The 19,434-nt window shown below is 40.1% G+C and overlaps 1 protein-coding gene across 6 annotated transcripts in view; it reads left to right on the top strand.

Annotated features, from left to right (window-relative positions):
• SAMSN1 (SAM domain, SH3 domain and nuclear localization signals 1) overlaps positions 1-19,434 on the top strand; it is a 141,148-nt gene that overhangs the window by 69,443 nt on the left and 52,271 nt on the right. Inside the window, exons 1-2 of one of the 6 annotated variants that reach the window (XM_053310126.1) lie at positions 9,350-9,481; positions 9,964-10,172. The exons of 2 other annotated variants lie outside the window; for them this stretch is intronic. In XM_053310126.1, the coding sequence (XP_053166101.1) occupies positions 10,026-10,172 (147 nt within the window). In that variant the 5' untranslated portion in view covers positions 9,350-9,481; positions 9,964-10,025. Of the gene's footprint in view, positions 1-9,276; positions 9,302-9,349; positions 10,173-16,994; positions 17,065-19,434 lie in introns of those variants that run through there. 3 more of the 6 variants (XM_053310127.1, XM_053310125.1, XM_053310128.1) reach the window with 3 other exon arrangements.

Raw genomic sequence — 19,434 nt, 5'->3', positions numbered from 1 at the left:
ACCCCTCTAAATGCCTGCCTACGGGTCATAATGGACTGGATGAGGGATAGTAAATTGAAACTGAATCCAAGCAAGACAGAGGTACTCATGGCCAGGGACCATACTTAAGAGGGATATGATGGATCTTCCTGTTCTGGATGGGGTTCCACTCCCCTTAAAGGAACAGGTGCATAGCTTGGAGTGTTTCTGGACCCAGGCCTCCCTCTGGTTTCTCAGGTTGAGGCTATGGCCAGGAGACCATATGGATAACCTTCGATTAACTCTGGTTGATATTATAGCTGCATCTGTTCCTTGAAGATAATGATCTCAGAGCTGTGGTGCACTCTCTGGTAACCTCTAGACTTGACTACAGCAATGTGCTCTATGTGGGCTGCCTTTGTATGTAGTTTGGAAACTTCAGTTAGTCCAAAATGCAATGGCCAGATTGGTCTCCAGGATTTCTCGGACAGACAATATTATGCCTGTCTTTAAAAAATTTCTTTGACTGCCAATAGGTTTCTGGGCAAAATGCAAAGTGCTGGTAATTACCTTTAGAGCCCTAAATGGCTTAGGACCAGGATATCTGGGAGAGTGCCTTCTTCTGTATGATCCCCACTGCATATTAATGTAATCAAGAGAGGTCTGTCTCGGGATGCTACCAGCTCATCTGGCTGTTACTCGGGAGCAGGCCTTCTCTGTAAGAAAAAAGAGCCCTTAAGACACATTTTTAAGGCAGGATTTCATCCAGTAATCTGTGAATGTTTTCAATTGTTTTAATAGGCAAATGAACTTAAAATAGAGGGGGAGGAAACTTGACTCATACGCATGGTATTGGGACTGTTTTCACAACACTAAGTAATGTGTAATGGGAGTAATGGCAGGAGAGAGGGCACGCCCTCAACTCCTGTCTGTGGCTTCTAGTGGCATCTGGTGGGCCACTGTGCGAAACAGGATGCCTGGCTAGATGGGCCTTGGGCCTGATCCAGCAGGGCTGTTCTTATGTTCGAAGTAACTCTTTGGGATGACACTTCTATCCAAGTGATAAAAGTAGTTTTGGACAAAAAGCACAAAAGGGACCACTCCAGAGAAGAGACACTTCCTACTATTCAGAGTTTTTTATTGCTTGTGTGTTGTCCATGCTGATACTGATGCAGTGATCAGCAGGTGCATCGTTACACAGGGACAAATGTCCGTGGTCTGTAGAAGGCGCTGTTGACTGTAAGCTGGGCAAGAACTTGCTCTTTGCTCTCCTCCTCCCCCCTCCCCAATTCACAAGCATGCTGCTTGCCCCCTATTCTAGGACTGGCTGAGTCCAGTACAGGAGGGGTGTAGTGTCAGGTGTCCTTCCTCTCCCCCTGACTCATTTGCCATGTGGACCAAATTCCACATTGAATTTGAATTCAAATGTGCTTTCTAGAACATACGGAGAAAATGGATGAAGTGAGAAAAACAAGTCTTCTGATTATTTACCAGCATATTCTTGATTATTAGTTAAGAATAATCCTGCTGGATTATAGCCACAGTGTATAATATTTGTGATGGAAATATTATCCAAGAGAAAAGCAGGATAATGAACCGATGCTCTATCTTTAAGGTTTATCTGGAGCATCCTAAAACGTTCAGCCCCTGCCTACTTCTTTACACCTACATATCACCATCATATAAATTACAAATTCAGAAATAGCTATATGCTCAGTGCGACTGCATAAATGACAGACTGAGCAGCTAGGGAAATGCTATTGCTGAGCTATCCCTAACCTATTCCTGAGCTATCCCTAACCCTATCCTATAACCCTAACCCTATTAGCTAGCATTTCTCTGGCAAATGAGCCTTTCAAGTCAGACTGAGGGAGTAGTGGGCTGAGCACTAGCCAGCCAGTCTCAAGAAGTAGGACAGCTGGGGCCAACCATGTATATGCTGAGGAGCCCTGGCCACAAGGCTTAAGAACAGGATGAATCCTTGGGATGAAGTCAGATTTATAAGGCTTGTATTTTCTTGCTACCAACAAGACCCCCCACCTCCAAGATTTACTGCTTGGAGGTGCGGGACGTCACAATTCTTAGGTGCTACATATTCAAGACATGGGAGGAAGATGGGGACCTCCTTTGCACTTGCCCCAGGGTCCTCTCTAACTTTGTTATCAATATGGGTACTGGCAAGTTGAATCTGTGCAGGTGGCTGTTAAGCTGCTTCAAAGGAGCATTCACCCTCAAAACCTCATATTGGGGAGCACTTTAGATGGTGCTGTTCCAGCATAGTAGCCACAGCTTATGTTGCCTGTAAACCACTGTGGATGGGCCCACAGCATACACAGAACGAACGATGCACTGAGAATCTAATAAATTTGACATATTACATCTGCCCACCCCACTTTAAAATAGCATATGTGCAGGGGCACAACCTTCATCAGGAAAACAGTATGAATGGAAGGATGGAACTATTTGCCTGTCTCAATAATGCCACTGAACAGCTATTGACTTTGGAAGGAAAAGCTCACTGTGGACACAATGGATTAAACCCCTCCACTTGTACTGCAACCCCAACATTCATCAGAGGTCCCTCCTTTGTTTTAAAAGGGAGACGACTCTAGAGGCATTGATATGCTTACATTTCCCCCCAGTTTGGTCCTTAGTTTTAGTAAAGAGCTGCAAACAGCCAAAAGATTCCACTGGCACCTGCTCATAGTTGTCAGCCTAACTTGTGAAAGTTTGTGTGAAATTCAGGGTGAAAGAGAAGGGGTTATCACGGCTATTTATTGCAGTTTCATGAGTCTGTGTACAGGTAGCAGTATGCAGTTAAAAATCCATGTAAGATTGTCAGATGTGACATTCTTTAATAGTCTGATGTGAACAGTCTTAACATTTGAGCATTAAAGGAGTAATCTGAAGTATGCTGGTGTCTTTTACAATGTATACCTAAAATCTATTTTTTAAATAAAATCTTTCACATGATCCATATTCTGCTGCTCCACTTTGTAATTAACATTAACAGAATCCATTCTTCATATTGAAGACCATTTGAGAATTAAAAATATAAAAATCACAGACCACTTTAGCTTTCCAGGCATTAAAATTCACTCAAGAGATCTACTTAACTAAATTATGTGCTTGTAATGTTAGCAGTGTCAGTCTTTTGCTCTGTTTGGTTTTTTCTACAACTAGTGCAGAGGTCAAACTTCCAAGGACATAGAGATAATCAGGTCAGCCTTCAAGCTGCTATAATTTTTCTGATGCATGAAGAGAGGCAATAGATATGGGTGGGTACTATATCTCCTGAAATGGTCTCTTTCTTCATTTTTAACGATAAATATTCCAGCAAGAGGAAGCTCATATATTACTCTACATATGAATTCTCTTTTTATTAATCATGCAGATTTTAACAGTGGGCAGAAAAAAAATTAATGTTTGGATTATCAAGGTGGTTTGATTTCCCTTTAAAGCTTTATATGCTGCTTTAAAAGTAGGGAAAATGGGCAAGAGTGCAACATGGTTTTAATGGTTATAAAATGCAGTGTGTGTATTTCTAAATTATATTATCCATGTATTACTAGGTGAATTGTATTTATTCTCCAATCACTTCATTGTCAGTTGGGTCAGGTCTCTATGCTGGCATTTCAGCTGCTATTATCAGATGTAGAAGGATGAGATATTTTTACCCTTCAGAATATTTCATTCTTGACCTCATTTCAAGACTACAGCATGGATTATCACCTCTGAGTTAAGCACAAGTCAAACTACTCACAAACTCAAGAAAAGAAAAATTGGTTAAAGTGTGAAGCATCAACATTTATTAAGCCTGGCTAATAACTAAATGTGATACAAGGGATTTTAACAGAATCCAGTACACAGGGAACATCTTCTGCACATATTGTACTAAAATAAATGTGATGATATAAACAGCTTTAACAAAAATCCAAGCTGTTAGAAGGTCTGGAATAAACTAGTTAAAAGACTAGTTTATTCGTTTTCAGTGTCATTATAATATTTCTTTGTTTATTGCTGTTTGCTTAGCTCCTCAGATTTGCATAAATATATGAGTGATCAGCATAGCAACATTAAGTGGCAACTCGTCTGAAGAGTAATATATAAGCTCCAAGCTTCCATCCTCTTTTTTAATTTATTGGTAACTCCAGAAAAGATCTAGTACCTATCTATGTAACCATGATTTCTCATTCATGAGTCACAGGGGGGAAATAAAATATAATGGATTGTGTAATAAGGAAAAGCAAAATATTATCCTTGTAACAGGTGGTCTGTGTCCATTTTTCTCCCAAAGTTTTAATCAGTTGTTGATATATTAAACACAATCCCAGTTAAGTAATAACTCATACCTTTTAATAGAATATTTTAGTGATTTAAAATCCAAATATAGCAAATACAACTTTCATGGTAATGTCAGCTTGTTAAATTACCATCAAAAACGTTGTTTCTGTTACAAAGCAAATGTATCCCACTGAGCAATCAAGAGTTTGCACTTCCTCTCTGAACCAAATTAGTAAGCCTTTTTAAAGGAACTTTGCCATTGACTATTCTCTCTGTTAACAACTAGGCACATACCAAATTGCAAAGGACCAGAGATCAAACTTTGCAGGACTCTGCTTGGCACAAACAACAACTAAGCTTAAATTTTTATCCTAAATGGTGCAGTCAAGGGAGATCAACCAGGAGAATACACTTATCTATCAGGCTCAATAATGAGTACTATCAATTATGTTATGGTTTCCAGGGATCTGCTTCCTCTTGTAGAGAGCCTAGAGGTTGTCCCAAAATTTGATAGTGACCATCTACTGATCTCCCTCCTTCTGAAGTCTCTTCCCTACCCAACCCATATTGAGGATCGCTACCAAGCCCTAATATCCATGACAGTGAGAACCCACTGCTGTGCCAAATAGACTTCCCAGTTAGTCTATGCTATAGCTGGGCTGATTGCCTTGGAGCCATTTCATCATTTCCAATGAGCCCTGGTAACAGTCGAGCACCCTGGCACACTCCCGGAGGCCTACTACCCTTTGGTCAGGGAGCTACAATTGCACCTAAAAAGGGAAAGTAGTTTAATAGTACGGCAGCAACATCATCACTCCAAATCATGGTTTGACAAGGACTACATAAATGCCAAAAAAGCTCTCATTTCCTCCTATCAGGAATACAAAGCCAGAAGTGAGCCAAAGCCAGTGATGGACATGCTGTAGAAGAGGCATTACAAATGAATAGTGGCACATAAGAAAAAAGAAGCCATGAAAGACAATTGGTCATGACTCATCCAGGCAGCCCATTCTGACTCATTTGCCTTCTGGCGCATCACCACGTGCAACTATAGCAACAGCACAAATTTGCTAGATTGCCATATTTCCCCAGGGAACTGGGGAAAACATAGGAGCTCTGTGAGGACTTCTCTGCATTAAGTGACATCCTGGGCAATATATAAAGGACATGGCGGTGTGGACACCAGTGACAACAACTGAGATCAAGAACCTGGTTGCCCAACTGAAAGCCAGGAAGGCCCCTGGGGAGGACCTGATTTCACCTGAGGCCATTAAAAACAACCTGGAATGGTGGGCCCCCATTCTGACCTCACTATTTACCTTACGTGATCCACATAGCCACATCCCCAAGGACGGGGGGACTGCAATAATTGTCCCCATTTTTTTAAAAGGACAACAAAAACGACTCAGCCAACTACAGGCCTATTAGGCTGCTCAACACAATCAGCAAGCGTTATGTGAGACACCTGCACTGGAAATTATGGGACTGGTTGGAGCAAGAAAATCTGCTGCCAGAGGAGCAGGCTTGGTTCTGTGAGCGCCGATCTACTGTTGGCCAGTGCCTAGTACTCTAGCACCTTGCTGAAAACTACTCTTCCTCCAACACATCCTCCCTGTATGTAGCCTTCATTGAATTTAAAGCAGCTTTTAACTCCATCTCAAGAGTTAAATTGTGGGAGAAGCTAGAGGCCTCCTCGATAGACCAGCAATTGTTATACTTAATACATATGCTACATACTGACACATCGCTCAAGGTAAGGTGCAACCAGCAGGGACATCTCACTAGTGCCATCGTTACACGAAAGAATGTAAAACAAAGCTGCATTTGGGCACCATTACTATTCAACTTCTACATCAATATAATGGTGGGGCAAATTAGCAACTTAGACTTCCATCCCCATAAACTCACAGGAGCCCACATCTCTACCCTATTATATGCGGATGATGCAGCAATACTCTCAAGGACCCCAATTGGCCTTAAACGAGCACTGAAGGCATTGGCCCAGTGTTGCAAGGAAGATCTGCTGGAGCTTAATTACACAAAATCAAAATCATGACCTTTGCCAAAAGGCCCAGAACCCGCTCCTGGTTTACAGATGTGCACAAGATAGAACAAGTCCCTTGCTTTAAATATCTGGGGATAGCCCTGAATTCCTCCAGCTCTAGGAAGACATATGGGGAGTATGCAGCACTAAAAGCACAGAGGAGATCTTCTGCTAATCTTAAATTCCTCCGAACAGGAGGAGGCCACTATATACCTGCGGCGCTAAAACTGTATGAAGCTAAGCTGATAGCACAGTTACTCTACGGTGCCCAGCTCAGTCCCTTCCCCAACTTTCCCATGCTGGAACTCGTGCTATCAAAGTTCCTAAGACCAGTTCTTCAAGTACCAAGATTTGTATCTAACGCTGTCCTGCAACTAGAGACAAGCCTAATGAAAGTGGAGGCAAGGATATGGATTACCATACTGAACTACTGGCTAAAGCTTTCCCTTTCCCCCTCAGTCCTAGCCCCCCTAACACTATGTGATGACTTCTAATCCAGTTGGAAACAGAGAGCTATGAATAAAATAAAGTCCCTGGGCCTATCCCCACTTCACTTAGTTAACTTGGGGTACAACCCAGCCAAGGCACTCACCAAACAATGTATTATGGATATAGAGCACCAATCTGAAATAGGCAAGGCCCCTAACTTCCCTGTGAGTGAAGGACAGGTATGTCAGCACCCCCTTGCCATACCTAACACAATTGGAGGTCCCAAATCATAGGAGGGCCATTACACTGGTGCGCTGCCATGTGCTTCCCTCAGCCGTGCTTGAAGGTCACTATAGGAAGATCCCAATCTCAGAGCGCAAATGCCCCTGTGGCACAGGGTAGGTAGAAACAGCAGGACACGTTCTTCTGCAGTGCCTGTTCTACTGGAACATCTGTGCCTCCCTCATCTTACCACTATTACATGGCTATCCTGGGCAAACGGACCAGTTTTACACCTCTTTGCTGCTCTCTGATAGCAATCCTGCTTCCACCTGCAGTGTCGTCAGGTTCTGTGCGGCAGCAATTAATATCCGGTGGATGATGATCACGCATGTCCAGAGCCCACCTCTATGAACAAGAGGACAGCCATGGCTACTGCCTTGGTGCGGCAACCCAACAAACTATAGACCCACAACTTCCTGGCTACTATTTTACTGGTTTATATTTTTGTGTATATTATAGGATATCCTATAATATTTATATGTTTATATGTTTTATATCTTTTAAAACCTTTTATTACTTTATAAGCATGCAACGCCATCTAGGGTATTATTACATGGTTTATCCCTATGCTTCTTATTGCAGCCCTAGTTAAATCAGAATGTAGCTCAGAGTCTACCAAGTCTCTTATTAGAGCCATAGCTATATTTTTAGTGCAGTCACATGCCTATTTTTAAAATATTTTAAATCATTTTATGTTAGTAATGTATTTTAGCATCTTTTATATTTCATTGTGTATTTTAAATCATCTTATGATAGTCTTAGAGTATAAAATCTATTGCTACTTAGGCTTTAAAATGTACTTTATGCTGGTCTGTGACACTAATAAAGATTGATTGATTGGTTGGTTGGTTGGTTGGTTGAACAACTAGGCACACAAAAGAAGGTTGTTTCAAAGCCTTGGTTTAGCCCCTCATCTCCTTCTTCCTTATAGGTCCTTGCATGGCCACAGGTAGTGTTGAACACAGTGCAATGCTAAAAGGGTATTCTGTCATCACAGTGCGTGGAAGTGGAAATGGAGCATGTCCAAAGTTTGTTAAACCAACTACATTTTAGGTCAGTTAAAGTGGGGTGGAATGAGAAAGATGCAACATTTGCATTAAAAACATGAATAGTTTTGATTGAAAGTCTTACATTGCAGTAAATCTAAAATAAACTTGGCAATAAAAAAACATTCACAAGAATATATTTTTCAAAAGTAACTTATTATCTTTCAATAATCATACGTAAGTTGGCGTAGGCCCTTGTTCAGCTGTAGAGAAGCTGATCTGGATCCAGACCATGAGGAACAAAGGGTTAAAGCTTCATTCCCCCATTATGAGATTCACCTGGTGTTATTCTTGAAAGAATAACTTAAAATTGTTATTCTTGAAATAAAAATTATGCATATCATTGCTCAGGACAGACTGAGCATAATGTCCTTACAGCCCACACAGACATATTCTTGAAGTCGAAAAGTCCTTTGGGAGGGGGGATAGCAACAACTCTCCTCCACATTTCCCTGCTTGCCAACATGCTACGCAGAGCTGCGATGCAGAAGCCCCATTCAGACATTACAAATATTTCTATTTACATTATGAATATGAGCAGCAGGGCACATTGCTGATTGACGTGGCAGGGGTGGGACTTCCTCTCCCTTCATCCCGCTGTGCAGTTGTACAGTGGGGCAATTTTATAAAATCTAGATGAGGATATCGTCATTTACACAACATGTATGAGTGTACAGATGTCTCAATATGACTATATGCTCATTCAGACATTTAAAAATTGCCCCACTGTAGCCGTGGAGAGGAAGGATGAAGAGGAATTCCTTCCCCCACCACATCAATCAGCAGTGCACCTTGCTGCTCACACTTACAGAAGGGTTTGTCTGAAGAGGAAAGATCCATTCTCACAATCATTGTAGTGCCCACCATCACACTTTGGGCTCTTTATACAAGCCCCACTGTAAGTGTGAGTTATACGAATGTTGACATAACGTGTGAATAGGGCTCCAACTTCAATGAGTGCATCTCCAGTTAAGCAGGTCTACCACTGTACAGGATGTCAGCCCATATTTTAGACTGTTGAAATTGGACAATATATTCTTCTCTTGATAGCTTAAGGAGGAAGGGGAGAGAACTGGGGATATCTAAGGGTGTGGCTTTTTTCTTGCTTCAGCATGGAGGCAGGGTAGGACCGCAAACATCACCACCCACCCTCCTTTTTATTTATGTTATTCCTCCCCCTGAGCTTCCTGCCTGTTATTTATAGGGGCCATATGATTGGCTTTGAGTGGAGGGATTTTCTCTATCATCAGAGTTTTAGGTTTGTTGATTTTCTTCTTTTACTCTTTCACAGCTTGGTGGTGTAGTAGAGTGACATGTCTAGATTTGGGCCAATAGGCTGGGAATGGGATCTTTGGATGGAGGAGCAACTTAATAGGTGGTGCTTGCTTAGGATTTGTATCAGTTTCAAGGGATGCACTTATCCAGTGAGGAAATTTAGGTGAGCTGACAGTTGGCAAGACTGGCTTTCTTTGGATTCCTGTCACTTTGCTGTTCTGTGAAAGAGGCCTAGCTAGGAAATGAGGGACAATTGCAGCAGCAGGCCTTTGGCCAGTACCCCATTGGGTTTGTTAGTGCTAGATGTCATCCTGCTGCCTATACAAAGCTAAGTTTATTGTTGGTTATTGATGTTAATTTCAATGGAATTGCGCTCATGTTTTTGAAATATATAGCATTTTTCACATTTTCCAGTTCATGAGTATGTTTTTTCATTGCTTCTCATTGCAATAAAATCTTTGTGGATTTTTAAAAAGAGAATAATTTAACAACTATTACTGCTGTGCAAGTTGTCCTAAACAAATGTATGTGTAGCGGGGTGGAAGATGAAGAGGCAGTGCTTGATGGATTGCATCCAAAGCCCCTTTCTTTTTCTCTTCCTCTTTCTTCTGTATTTTTCTTCTTCCTCTGTCTTGAATGTTTCAGCCAGATCTAAAAACCGAGTGGAGTCATATCCTCTGTAGTTATAAGGAAGTTTTATTTAGCTGATGCAAGCTCTGAGTGTCATTCACTGCCACAGTTTGTTTGAGAGCAACACTGCCTGTAAATATATTTTGAATAAAACCTGCCATTTTAAAATGTTGAAAAGAAAACCTTCCAATGCTTCAGATAAGGAGAAGCCCCAAAAACCAAAGGTAAGAGAATTTAACATTTTAAAAGCATTTTCTTTTCATTTGAAAAGCCAGTACTCTGGTGCTTAAAATAGTTTAAGTGTGTGCAGTATCAAAATTATAGACTTGCAAGCCTCTTTCGACTTGCTGGGATCAAGGTCTGTTTTGGAAATTCATTACTGAGCTTCTTTATGGGGGCAGTTTCACATAAACAGCCCCTAACATGAAAATGAGGTGACAAAGTCACTGTGTACAGACTTTACAGCATACTTTCAATTGCGAGTATACAAAGTACGTGGAACTATCCTTAACCATTTTTCAGTGTCATTCTAGACAGTGCTAGGATTTTCTTTAAACAAATTCAAACTAAGAAAATCAAGCATGGCCCCAGTTAAGGGAGATGTGTGTGTACCTCCTTAGCAATCAGATGGGCAAATCTGTGTGATTTCTAGTCCAGTCCTGAGAACCATATAAAGCCAGCATTGATAGTCCATCAGGGGATGAGATCAGGGCATTTATAAATTAAAATCTGAAAGTAGCTCTTTTAAAAATGCCTTTTGTTAACTCTTCCCAAATTACACTACTGGAAGGAGTAGAACTCAGTCAGGAAATCAATACCTTGTGGTCAGTTCTAACAAAAGTCTAGTTTATTCCCTTTACATAATTGTGTATATGCAGCGGAGGGACACATGTGGACAAGCCTTGGCTTACACATGAACAGTGCAACAATTCGGTGGCTGAATTGTTTGTGTGAACAGACACATTGTGTGAACTGACACCTTTTGTGTTTCCCTTTGTACAGAAATGTTTGTTTGTTTTAACAGTGGAGTTAGTACTCTTTTGTTTAATCCCCACCCCATCACCAGTTTCACTTTAGTAAATCTTTAAAGTTTTTAAAATATGCTCATTGTGAATATCTTCAGTGAAGCTCTAGATAGTTTACCTTGTACCAAGCCTCTATAGATAATATATTTTTCTGCCTTTTGGTATAATCTGCCAATGATCCCTCTTAAATGTGGTTTTTACACAAATCAATAAAACAAATAAGGGACATGATTGTAGGCAAAATTCTAAATATTTATTTCAAAGACAGAATTTGATCCCACTGAATTCTGTGGGATGTGAAAGTTTAGTTTACTTTAGTTACGTTGTTTACCAGGCAAAGAATAAAGGACTCAAAGGAGTTTAAGGAATAAGGGACATTATTCCCAAATTGGAGAGAAGCCTAGTGCATGTGACAGAATAGTAACAAAATCATTATTTTAGACCCCTTGCCATTTTCTTTATTTTATTCAACTTTTATTCCTCACAGAATAAATTTCTGTAGCAGCCAGTGCAAAACTGATTTGTAAAAGGAAAAATACCCTTAATTCAGAAGAATTTATACAACCTGTTGTTGTTGTTTAAAAAAATCTTTATTTTTATTGTAACCATTTTCTAGCACTAAAACATTATTGTGCATTCTATGGTAACTGGACAGAATAAAAAGTGGCTGTTTTAAAAAGTTTTTTGTTCCTGGCTATCCTCTTTGTTATTGAAGAATGCACATTTTCTATGGCCTGATATTAGCACTGTAAACCAAGATGCTGCTATTACTGCTGTAATCTGTTGTATTGCTTGAAAACAGTTTCATTGATTTCATGTGAATGAGTAAAATTCTGCATGTAGGAAAATGTAAGTCCATGCAGCATATAAGTGATGCAGATATTCACAATGGACTTCCTGATCTTCTGAAAAGAAAAAGGAGTAATTGGATGGGAAGACCACTGCATAGTAGATAGTTAAGGTTGTTAAGGTTGCTGTGGATTTTCCCAAGCTGTACTTTTTGTCATGCATTCAGCTAGAAGGAGGGACAGAAGATATGTGAACATTTCTAGTAAAAGGATGAATTAATCCACTTTTCAGTGATTTAGAAAGAAAGCTTTGGAGAGTGAGAGAACTAGTGGATAACTGGTATTAATATTGATACTTGGCTGAGGTGCTGAAGAATAATGTATAAAGTGAGCTTGATAGATAATCATAGGCTATATAGAATCATATATATTTCATTTATAACCAAATGTACTTGACAGCATCTATGTCAGCTCTTTTCTGATTAGTTAGCTTAAAACAAAGAGTACCATATAAACAAATTTTAATTTGGGGAAATAACCTGGTGGTTCTTTTTGGTTATTTTGCTAGTCATTTTAATCTTGTATCTATAAATGTCAAATTTTACATAACACTGAACATGTCATTTGTGCTTTGATCTTTGCTTTTAAAGCAGAGCATAGTGCTAGTCTACGACCGGGTTTGAATTGCCATTCAACCATGAAACTCACTGGGTGACTCTGGGCCAGTCATGTATCTCTCGGCTGAATCTACCTCACAGGGTTGTTGTTAGGATAAAAATAACCATGTTCACCGCTCTCAGCTTTCAGAGGAAGAGTGGAATATAAGTGTAAAAATAAATAAATAAATAAATACATAAATAAAACAAAATCAAAACAGCACTGGGGGAGTGTTTGGAACATGGCACATGGAGAAGGGCTTTTCCTTCACACCATGGTCCCATGGAAATTCTGCTCCAGTTGGTGCCAATTTTTCATTTCTGTCCAGGTAGGGTTGCCAGGACCAGATGGTGAAAAATGTCGATATCTTTCACCAAAAAAGAGGGAATAGAGGATGCTTTTCACACATGAAAAAGTCTCCAAAACATCTCCACGTATAAAATGTGCATATGTTGATTGGTATTATATATGCATATTTTGATTAAAAATTGGATAATTTGAGAATAAATACACCTGTGAGGCTGATGACCGGGTGAGCTGCTCTCTCCAGCCAGGCCTGTAACTTCACCTCTTGGTTTGAGAAAGGATCAGCCAGTTAGCTGCCAAGCCAGCCTCTTTGCATGCTGGCGCAGTGGTACTTGCACGGTCTCCCATTCACTTGCTGTTCTCTACAACTACAAACATTTATATACGGCTTTTCAGTAGAAGGTTTTACAGTGTTCTCAAAGAAAAATAAATAATAAGATGATCCCCTGTCCCCAAAGGGCTCACAATCTAAAAAGAAATGAAAGGTAACACCAGCATCAGCCATTATAATGCTGTGCTGGGGCTGAATAGGGCCAGTTGCTCTCTCCATGATATAGAAGAGATTCACCAAATTAAAAGGTGCCTTTTTACTCAGGTAGTAGGAGTAGCCGTATATAAATGTTTGCTAACTGAGACTGGAAATGATGGGAGTTGTAGTCAAACAACAGCACGAGGGTCACGTTTGCTCAGCCCTGTTCTAGATTATTGGCTTTCCACATAGTTATCCTGTGTGAACATAACATTCTACTATATGGAATTTTAAATGAGGCTTCATTTAAATAGTTTCCCCTTCTGGACGGGGCTATCAAGTGTTTTTATTTTCAATAGTTTTCTACAAGAGGTCTCTACTTATCTAGTATCTAATTCAATGAGATTTGATGGGAATTAACCTGTAGAATGTTTATTGTTTCTTTTACAGTAATAATTATTTTGAGAGCTTTCTGTCAAAACATTGTGTTTTGCTGGCAAGTCAGCATGTTTTCACGATTGCAGGCCATTTTATGCTTCTGAATATGCTTTTTTTTTTTTAAAAAAAGGAACAATCAAAAGATAATAAAGATATTTGGTTTGAAGGATGGAAAAAAACTAAACTTAAATTAAGCTTATATTTGTCATGCTGAATTTTGCAACTTGTTTCCTCTGTGCAAGATAGTTTCCAAACTTACTACAGGGTTGAGAAAGCATACGTCCATAGTCACGAAGACAGTGGCAGAATTTCGCAATGGACTTCCTTGTGTGTCTTTGTGGCTAGCAAGGCTTTTGTGAAGCAAAGTTTGCATGCGTCTACAAATGCTATGACCAGCTACACTTGAAACAGTTCCAGCATAATGATCAAATGGCAATTCACACTAATTTTAATTTTTAAATATTAATTTTATTATTTTGACTACTGTAATTTCTTTGTTCCTCCCGTTCTCTCTTTACAAGTTGGCTGGATATTGAGGGTTTCAACACCCTCCCCCCACCTTACACTAGTCTTTCCTTGATATGTGTGTGTGTACAGAACTGTAAAAATGTCTGTCACATTTTACTATTGAATGTAATTGGATTTATGAATTTATTTTAAAATGCAAATAGTCAGTGGCAGTCAAAATCTCCACACCTGAGAGGAACTACCAAATGCGGCATCATCAGTCATTCCACTCCGTCACAGTGCCAAACCCACCCCAACAGGGTTTAAAGGGACCATGGGTTGAGGGGGAAGAGGCTGTTTGCTGGCAGCCTATTCTTATCACCCTGCACCTCCTCTGAAAGTCCATTGTAGGGACTTTCAAAGGAACATGCTGGGACTGGTCACTATATAACTTATATAAGAAGAGCCCTGCTGGATCAGGCCACATCTCTATAAGACTAGCATCCCATATCCCAAACTGGCCAGCATCTGGGAAACCTACAAGCAGATATCACGTGGCCTTCTACATAGGCTGTTAGGCAGTGCTGGGGAAGAGACAGCTGTTGTGGTGCACATCGGCACCAACAAAGTGGGGAAATTCGGGAGGTCCTGGAAGCCAAATTTAGGCTGATATTGAAGTCCTGAACCCCTGAGGTAGCATTCTCTTTAGAGTTATAAATGAGGAAGAAGACGTCCTTCAAAAATTGGAAGGTCTGCCCAAATGAAAAGAACAAAAAGAACACAAACTTTGGCAAAAGAAATACAAGGTGACAATAAGGGAGGCGAAAACAGAGTTTGAGGAATATTTAGCTAAAAGCATCAAGGGGAATAACAAATAATTATTTAAATACATCAGAAACAGGAAACCTGCCAGGGAGGCAGTTGGGCCATTAGACAATGGAGTGAAAGGGATTATTGAGGAGGATATGGAGGTTACAGATAACCTAAATGAGTTCTTTGCATCTGTCTTCATGGCAGAGGATATTGAACATATACCTGTTCCTGAACCAGGCTTTTAAGGGATGGAGGCTAAAGAACTAAGACAGATAGAAGTGACAGAAGATGATATTCTAAACTGTCTGGAAAAATTAAAAACTAGCAAATCGCCAGGGCCAGATGGCATCCAAGAGCCCTTAAAGAAAGGGGCCCAGAGCACCTTCCTTATGAGGTAAGGCTAAAACACCTGGGGCTATTTAGTTTAGAAAAAAGACGACTGCGGGGAGACATGATAGAGGTCTATAAAATCATGCATGGTGTGGAGAAAGTGGATAGAGAAAAATTCTTCTCCCTGTCACATAACACTAGAACCAGGGGTCATCCCATGAAATTTTTCGAAGAATTTTAGGTCCAACAAATTGAAGTACTTTTTCACACAGTGCATAATCAACTTCTGGAATTCTCGGTTACAAGATGTGGCGACAGACAACAACCTGGATGGCAGGGGCGTAGCAAGGTTGGAGTGGGCCCAGAGACAAGATTTTAAAATGGGCCCCTCACTGATATATACACACAAACACACTTCACAGTATATAGTGCACTCACACTCACATCCCCATTATGAATACGGTGAATATCTTGTTCACATTGAATCTAGTTTTTTTATTCCTGCTACTGCCGATCTCCAAGAGAATCAACATAATTCATAGGGGGTGCAACATGGGCGGGTGAGGAGTCATGTGACGTGCCTCTGGGCGGGCCCTTGAAGCAGTGGGGCCCCAAGACGACTGTCTCCCCTTGCCTAATGGTAGTTACACCCTTGCTGGGTGGCTTTAAGAGGGGTTTGGAAAACTTCATGGAAGAGAGGTCTATCAACGTCTATTAGTCTGAGGGCAATAGGCACCTCCAGCCTCAGAAATAGGATGCCTCTGAATACCAGTTGCAGGCGAGTAACAGCAGGAGAGAGGGCATGCCCTCAACTCCTGCCTGTAGGCTTCCAGCGGCATCTGGTGGTCCACTGTGTGAAACAGGATGCTGGACTAGATGGGCCTTGGGCCTTCTCCAGCAGGGTTGTTCTTGTGTTCTTAGAGAGGAAGACATATTCCCACTGCCACCATTGCTCCCCTGCAACTGGTTTTCAGAGACATACCGACCGATGTTCAGGAAGCAGATGAGGATAACCAGGCAAAATTGTTTGAAAATAGAGACTGATTCCCATGTATTCACATCACTTGATTTCTGTACATCTGTTGGCTGCTAACTTTAATGTGTGAACTGATTCACCTAATCACCTGACTTTTTTGACCTTTTTACAACCATGTATATGTCAACAAGGCTGGAGTGCATTCAAATGAGGGTGTTTTTTTTTAATTTACAAAAATCATTTGTAAATACATTTAATGGAAGCACTGTATGCATGTGGGCTGGCCAGATTCTTCTCAATTTTTCTAGTGCTCTTCCCTTCTATTCTGGTAGCTAAAATGGATTCTAAGACAGAACATATAAATATTAAAAAGGTACAGTAATATTTAACATCCAAAATTATTCAAATTATAATTGTAGGTTTTGAAGGCCAAGATCTACAATGTAGAGGTTATATAGTATTAATGAATATTAACTAGGTTTTATATACTTGGGCTGTAAATATGAGCTTTCTAATGTTATTTCAAAGGCGTTTCGGAGATTCAGCTCTAAAATAGAAATTTTTAGGGTTTTGGTTTTTTTTAAAAAATTGAGGCCATAATTAATCAGCTCCTCTTAATATAGTAGTAGTTAGTTTTTACAATCTATTTGGCAGTAGCATTCTCTCACATTTGCATTTTGTTCTAGCAATAATGAGAGGCGATGAGCTGATGTTAAACTATTTTCTCCCGGCTTCCTACTGTGTAAATTTATGCTTAGAGGCAAAGAGGGCACGTAGGTCTGTCATCAAAGGTCTTTAGTACAGTCTTCCATGACTGTCGAGGTGTTTGGAAGTTTTGTAAAAACAGTCCTAAACAGATAAGATCAGGTATGGAGATTTCTGCTGGAAATAGCTGTAAGTCTTATCAGATGAAGACCACATGTATAACGCTGTAGGGACAAGTCTGCATGTACATAGTTATAAAAAGAACTGCAGGTGACATTACAGATAAAGCTTTTCTATTTCCAAGTCTTGTAAATAAAGTGGGTCAGAGCTAAGGTTGTTTCTTTCATCAGACACACATACTTGTGTATGTGTGGTCTATTAACCACAGTCTCCACAGCCAAGAAGACCATTTTTTTCCTTCTTCTACTACTCTTATGGAGGTGACTTAGGCACAATGGCCTAGAAAGTTTTCTGTTGTATGTATGGTAGATCCTTTAAAAGGGGCATGAGCAGGCTTGAATGAAATAGTCAGGCCTGCACATGCCCTTTTAAAAAATTGTTAATAACATGCTAAAATTTTAAAATGTTTATCTTTTTTATTGAAATATTACCTCCCCTCTTTAATTCATATTACTTTAATGATTTTTATATCTTGTAATGTTAGGATTTTAAATACTTTTCTTTTTAAAAAGATCTTTTAAATCTTTTTAAAAGATTTAGAAAGTTGTAAAATTATTTATTTAGAAATAAAGAGAAACTTATGTTGAAGTTTAGAAAATGTGGGACGTTTATTTTATTTTATTTTACGTTTAAAAAGATACTCTTGTGTTATAATGGATAAAAAATTCATATTTTGTGCTACTACTTAAAGTACAACCTAAAATTGTTTCTATTTTTGAAGATTGAGATTAATTATGAGTTTGTAAAACATTCTGTTTTTATTTCTAAAAGGTGATAACCTTTAATATATTTTAATATATTTAAATACTATATCTATATCTATCATTTAATATATTTAGTTAATATATTTTTGATTATCATGTTGTATTTTCAGAATTCCTTCTCTTCTGTTTTAATGTTGCATCGCATCTGCAGCAGGTGCCCTTTAACCACATCTTCTGTTTTTCCTATTACAGTACAATTTTTCCCCAAGTGAAAGTTTAAGGGGTACAGTTTAAGTTATTTTTGCATTGTGATAAAATTTGTCAATCAATCCATGTCAAATGGTACGAGGAGACTCCTTATTAAAGGCAGGCGAGGTGTCTCCCACTTTATCCCATCCCTTACTCTTGTTATGCTGAAGTGCTGGACACTTGCATTGCTCTCTGCCAAACTACAAGAGATGGGGGCTATTCTCACATGCAGGCAAAACTGGGCGAAGGAAGTCCAGCCTGGTTTTGCTGGTGCGTGAGAACCGCTGGAGCCCCATGGCTCCCAGCGGCAAACCTGCCTCTGGAGCCGACCCTTAAAAGGGAGCAAGCGTTCCCTTAACATCATTTTTTTTCAATCATCTGCCAGTCCCAGCTGCTTGCAGAGACTGCAGGTTTCCCTGCCAGCACCGGGGGATCTCCATAATGCACTATGCACTCGTGTGGTGCATTATGGGAGTTCCAAGGGCCTCCCAGTCCCCAAACCTCCCTGCTGCCAGCAACAGCAGAGGATCGTCTGGGTGCACAATCTGTGTGCCAAGCTAGGTGGAATGGATCATCTACAGAGGAGGTAAGCCTTTAAAGGCTTCCTCTCCTCTCCTCTTGGAGCCCTTTCTCATGATTGTGAGAAAGGGCTCCAGAGGCCTTCTCTGGCCCCTCTGGCCTACCCTGTGCCCATCATCTCTCTCAGCTCAAGAGCTCTTTGCCTCTTGCTCGGCTGGAACCTCCAGAAAATTCTAAGGTTCTTCTTATTGAACTTTTACATTGCTACACAAATGCATATAACCATCACAATATACATTTAACACAATTATTAATTTCCTTTAGCAATATTGTGCTACATCAATATTAACTTTCCAACCAAACCTTCTTACTCTCAGAGTCTGAATAATACTATTCTACATAAACCTTTTATCTTTTCTTTTTCTCTCTGAAAGGAAGGACCCTCTCCCTTTATCCTCAATAAAGGAGCAAGTTCATAAAACAGAGGGTTTCCAGCTCTGCTTTTATCCCTCTCAGTTCAGGAGTTCTCTGCTTCTTCCTGGGCTGGAACCTCCAGAAGATTAAGGACCTTCTGAGCACAACCAGTACCAATTAAGAAAGGGGAGATGAGATCACGACTCCTTTTAATTGCCAAATTCAGGGAACCTTCATTGTTAATCCACAATAAGCTAACAATAATACTGGTAGAAATGCTGAGGGTTACATTGGCATCACCTCAAGCAGTACAAGCACTCAAGCTGGTGTTGTTCTCATGAATCCTATTTAGTCCCTTGGGGAGGTGGTGGTGGCCATGCCCTGTCTGTGAGTCTAAATAAAAAGGATCTCTAAATGTATTTCTGTGTTCTCTGTGTTTGTGTGCTGTTTCTGTAAAAGAGAACTA

Source organism: Hemicordylus capensis, chromosome 3 (genome assembly GCF_027244095.1).
Source record: "Hemicordylus capensis ecotype Gifberg chromosome 3, rHemCap1.1.pri, whole genome shotgun sequence".
NCBI classification, from domain to species: domain Eukaryota; kingdom Metazoa; phylum Chordata; class Lepidosauria; order Squamata; family Cordylidae; genus Hemicordylus; species Hemicordylus capensis.
Note: the sequence above shows the minus strand (reverse complement) of the source record. Positions and strands in the feature narration are given on the sequence as shown.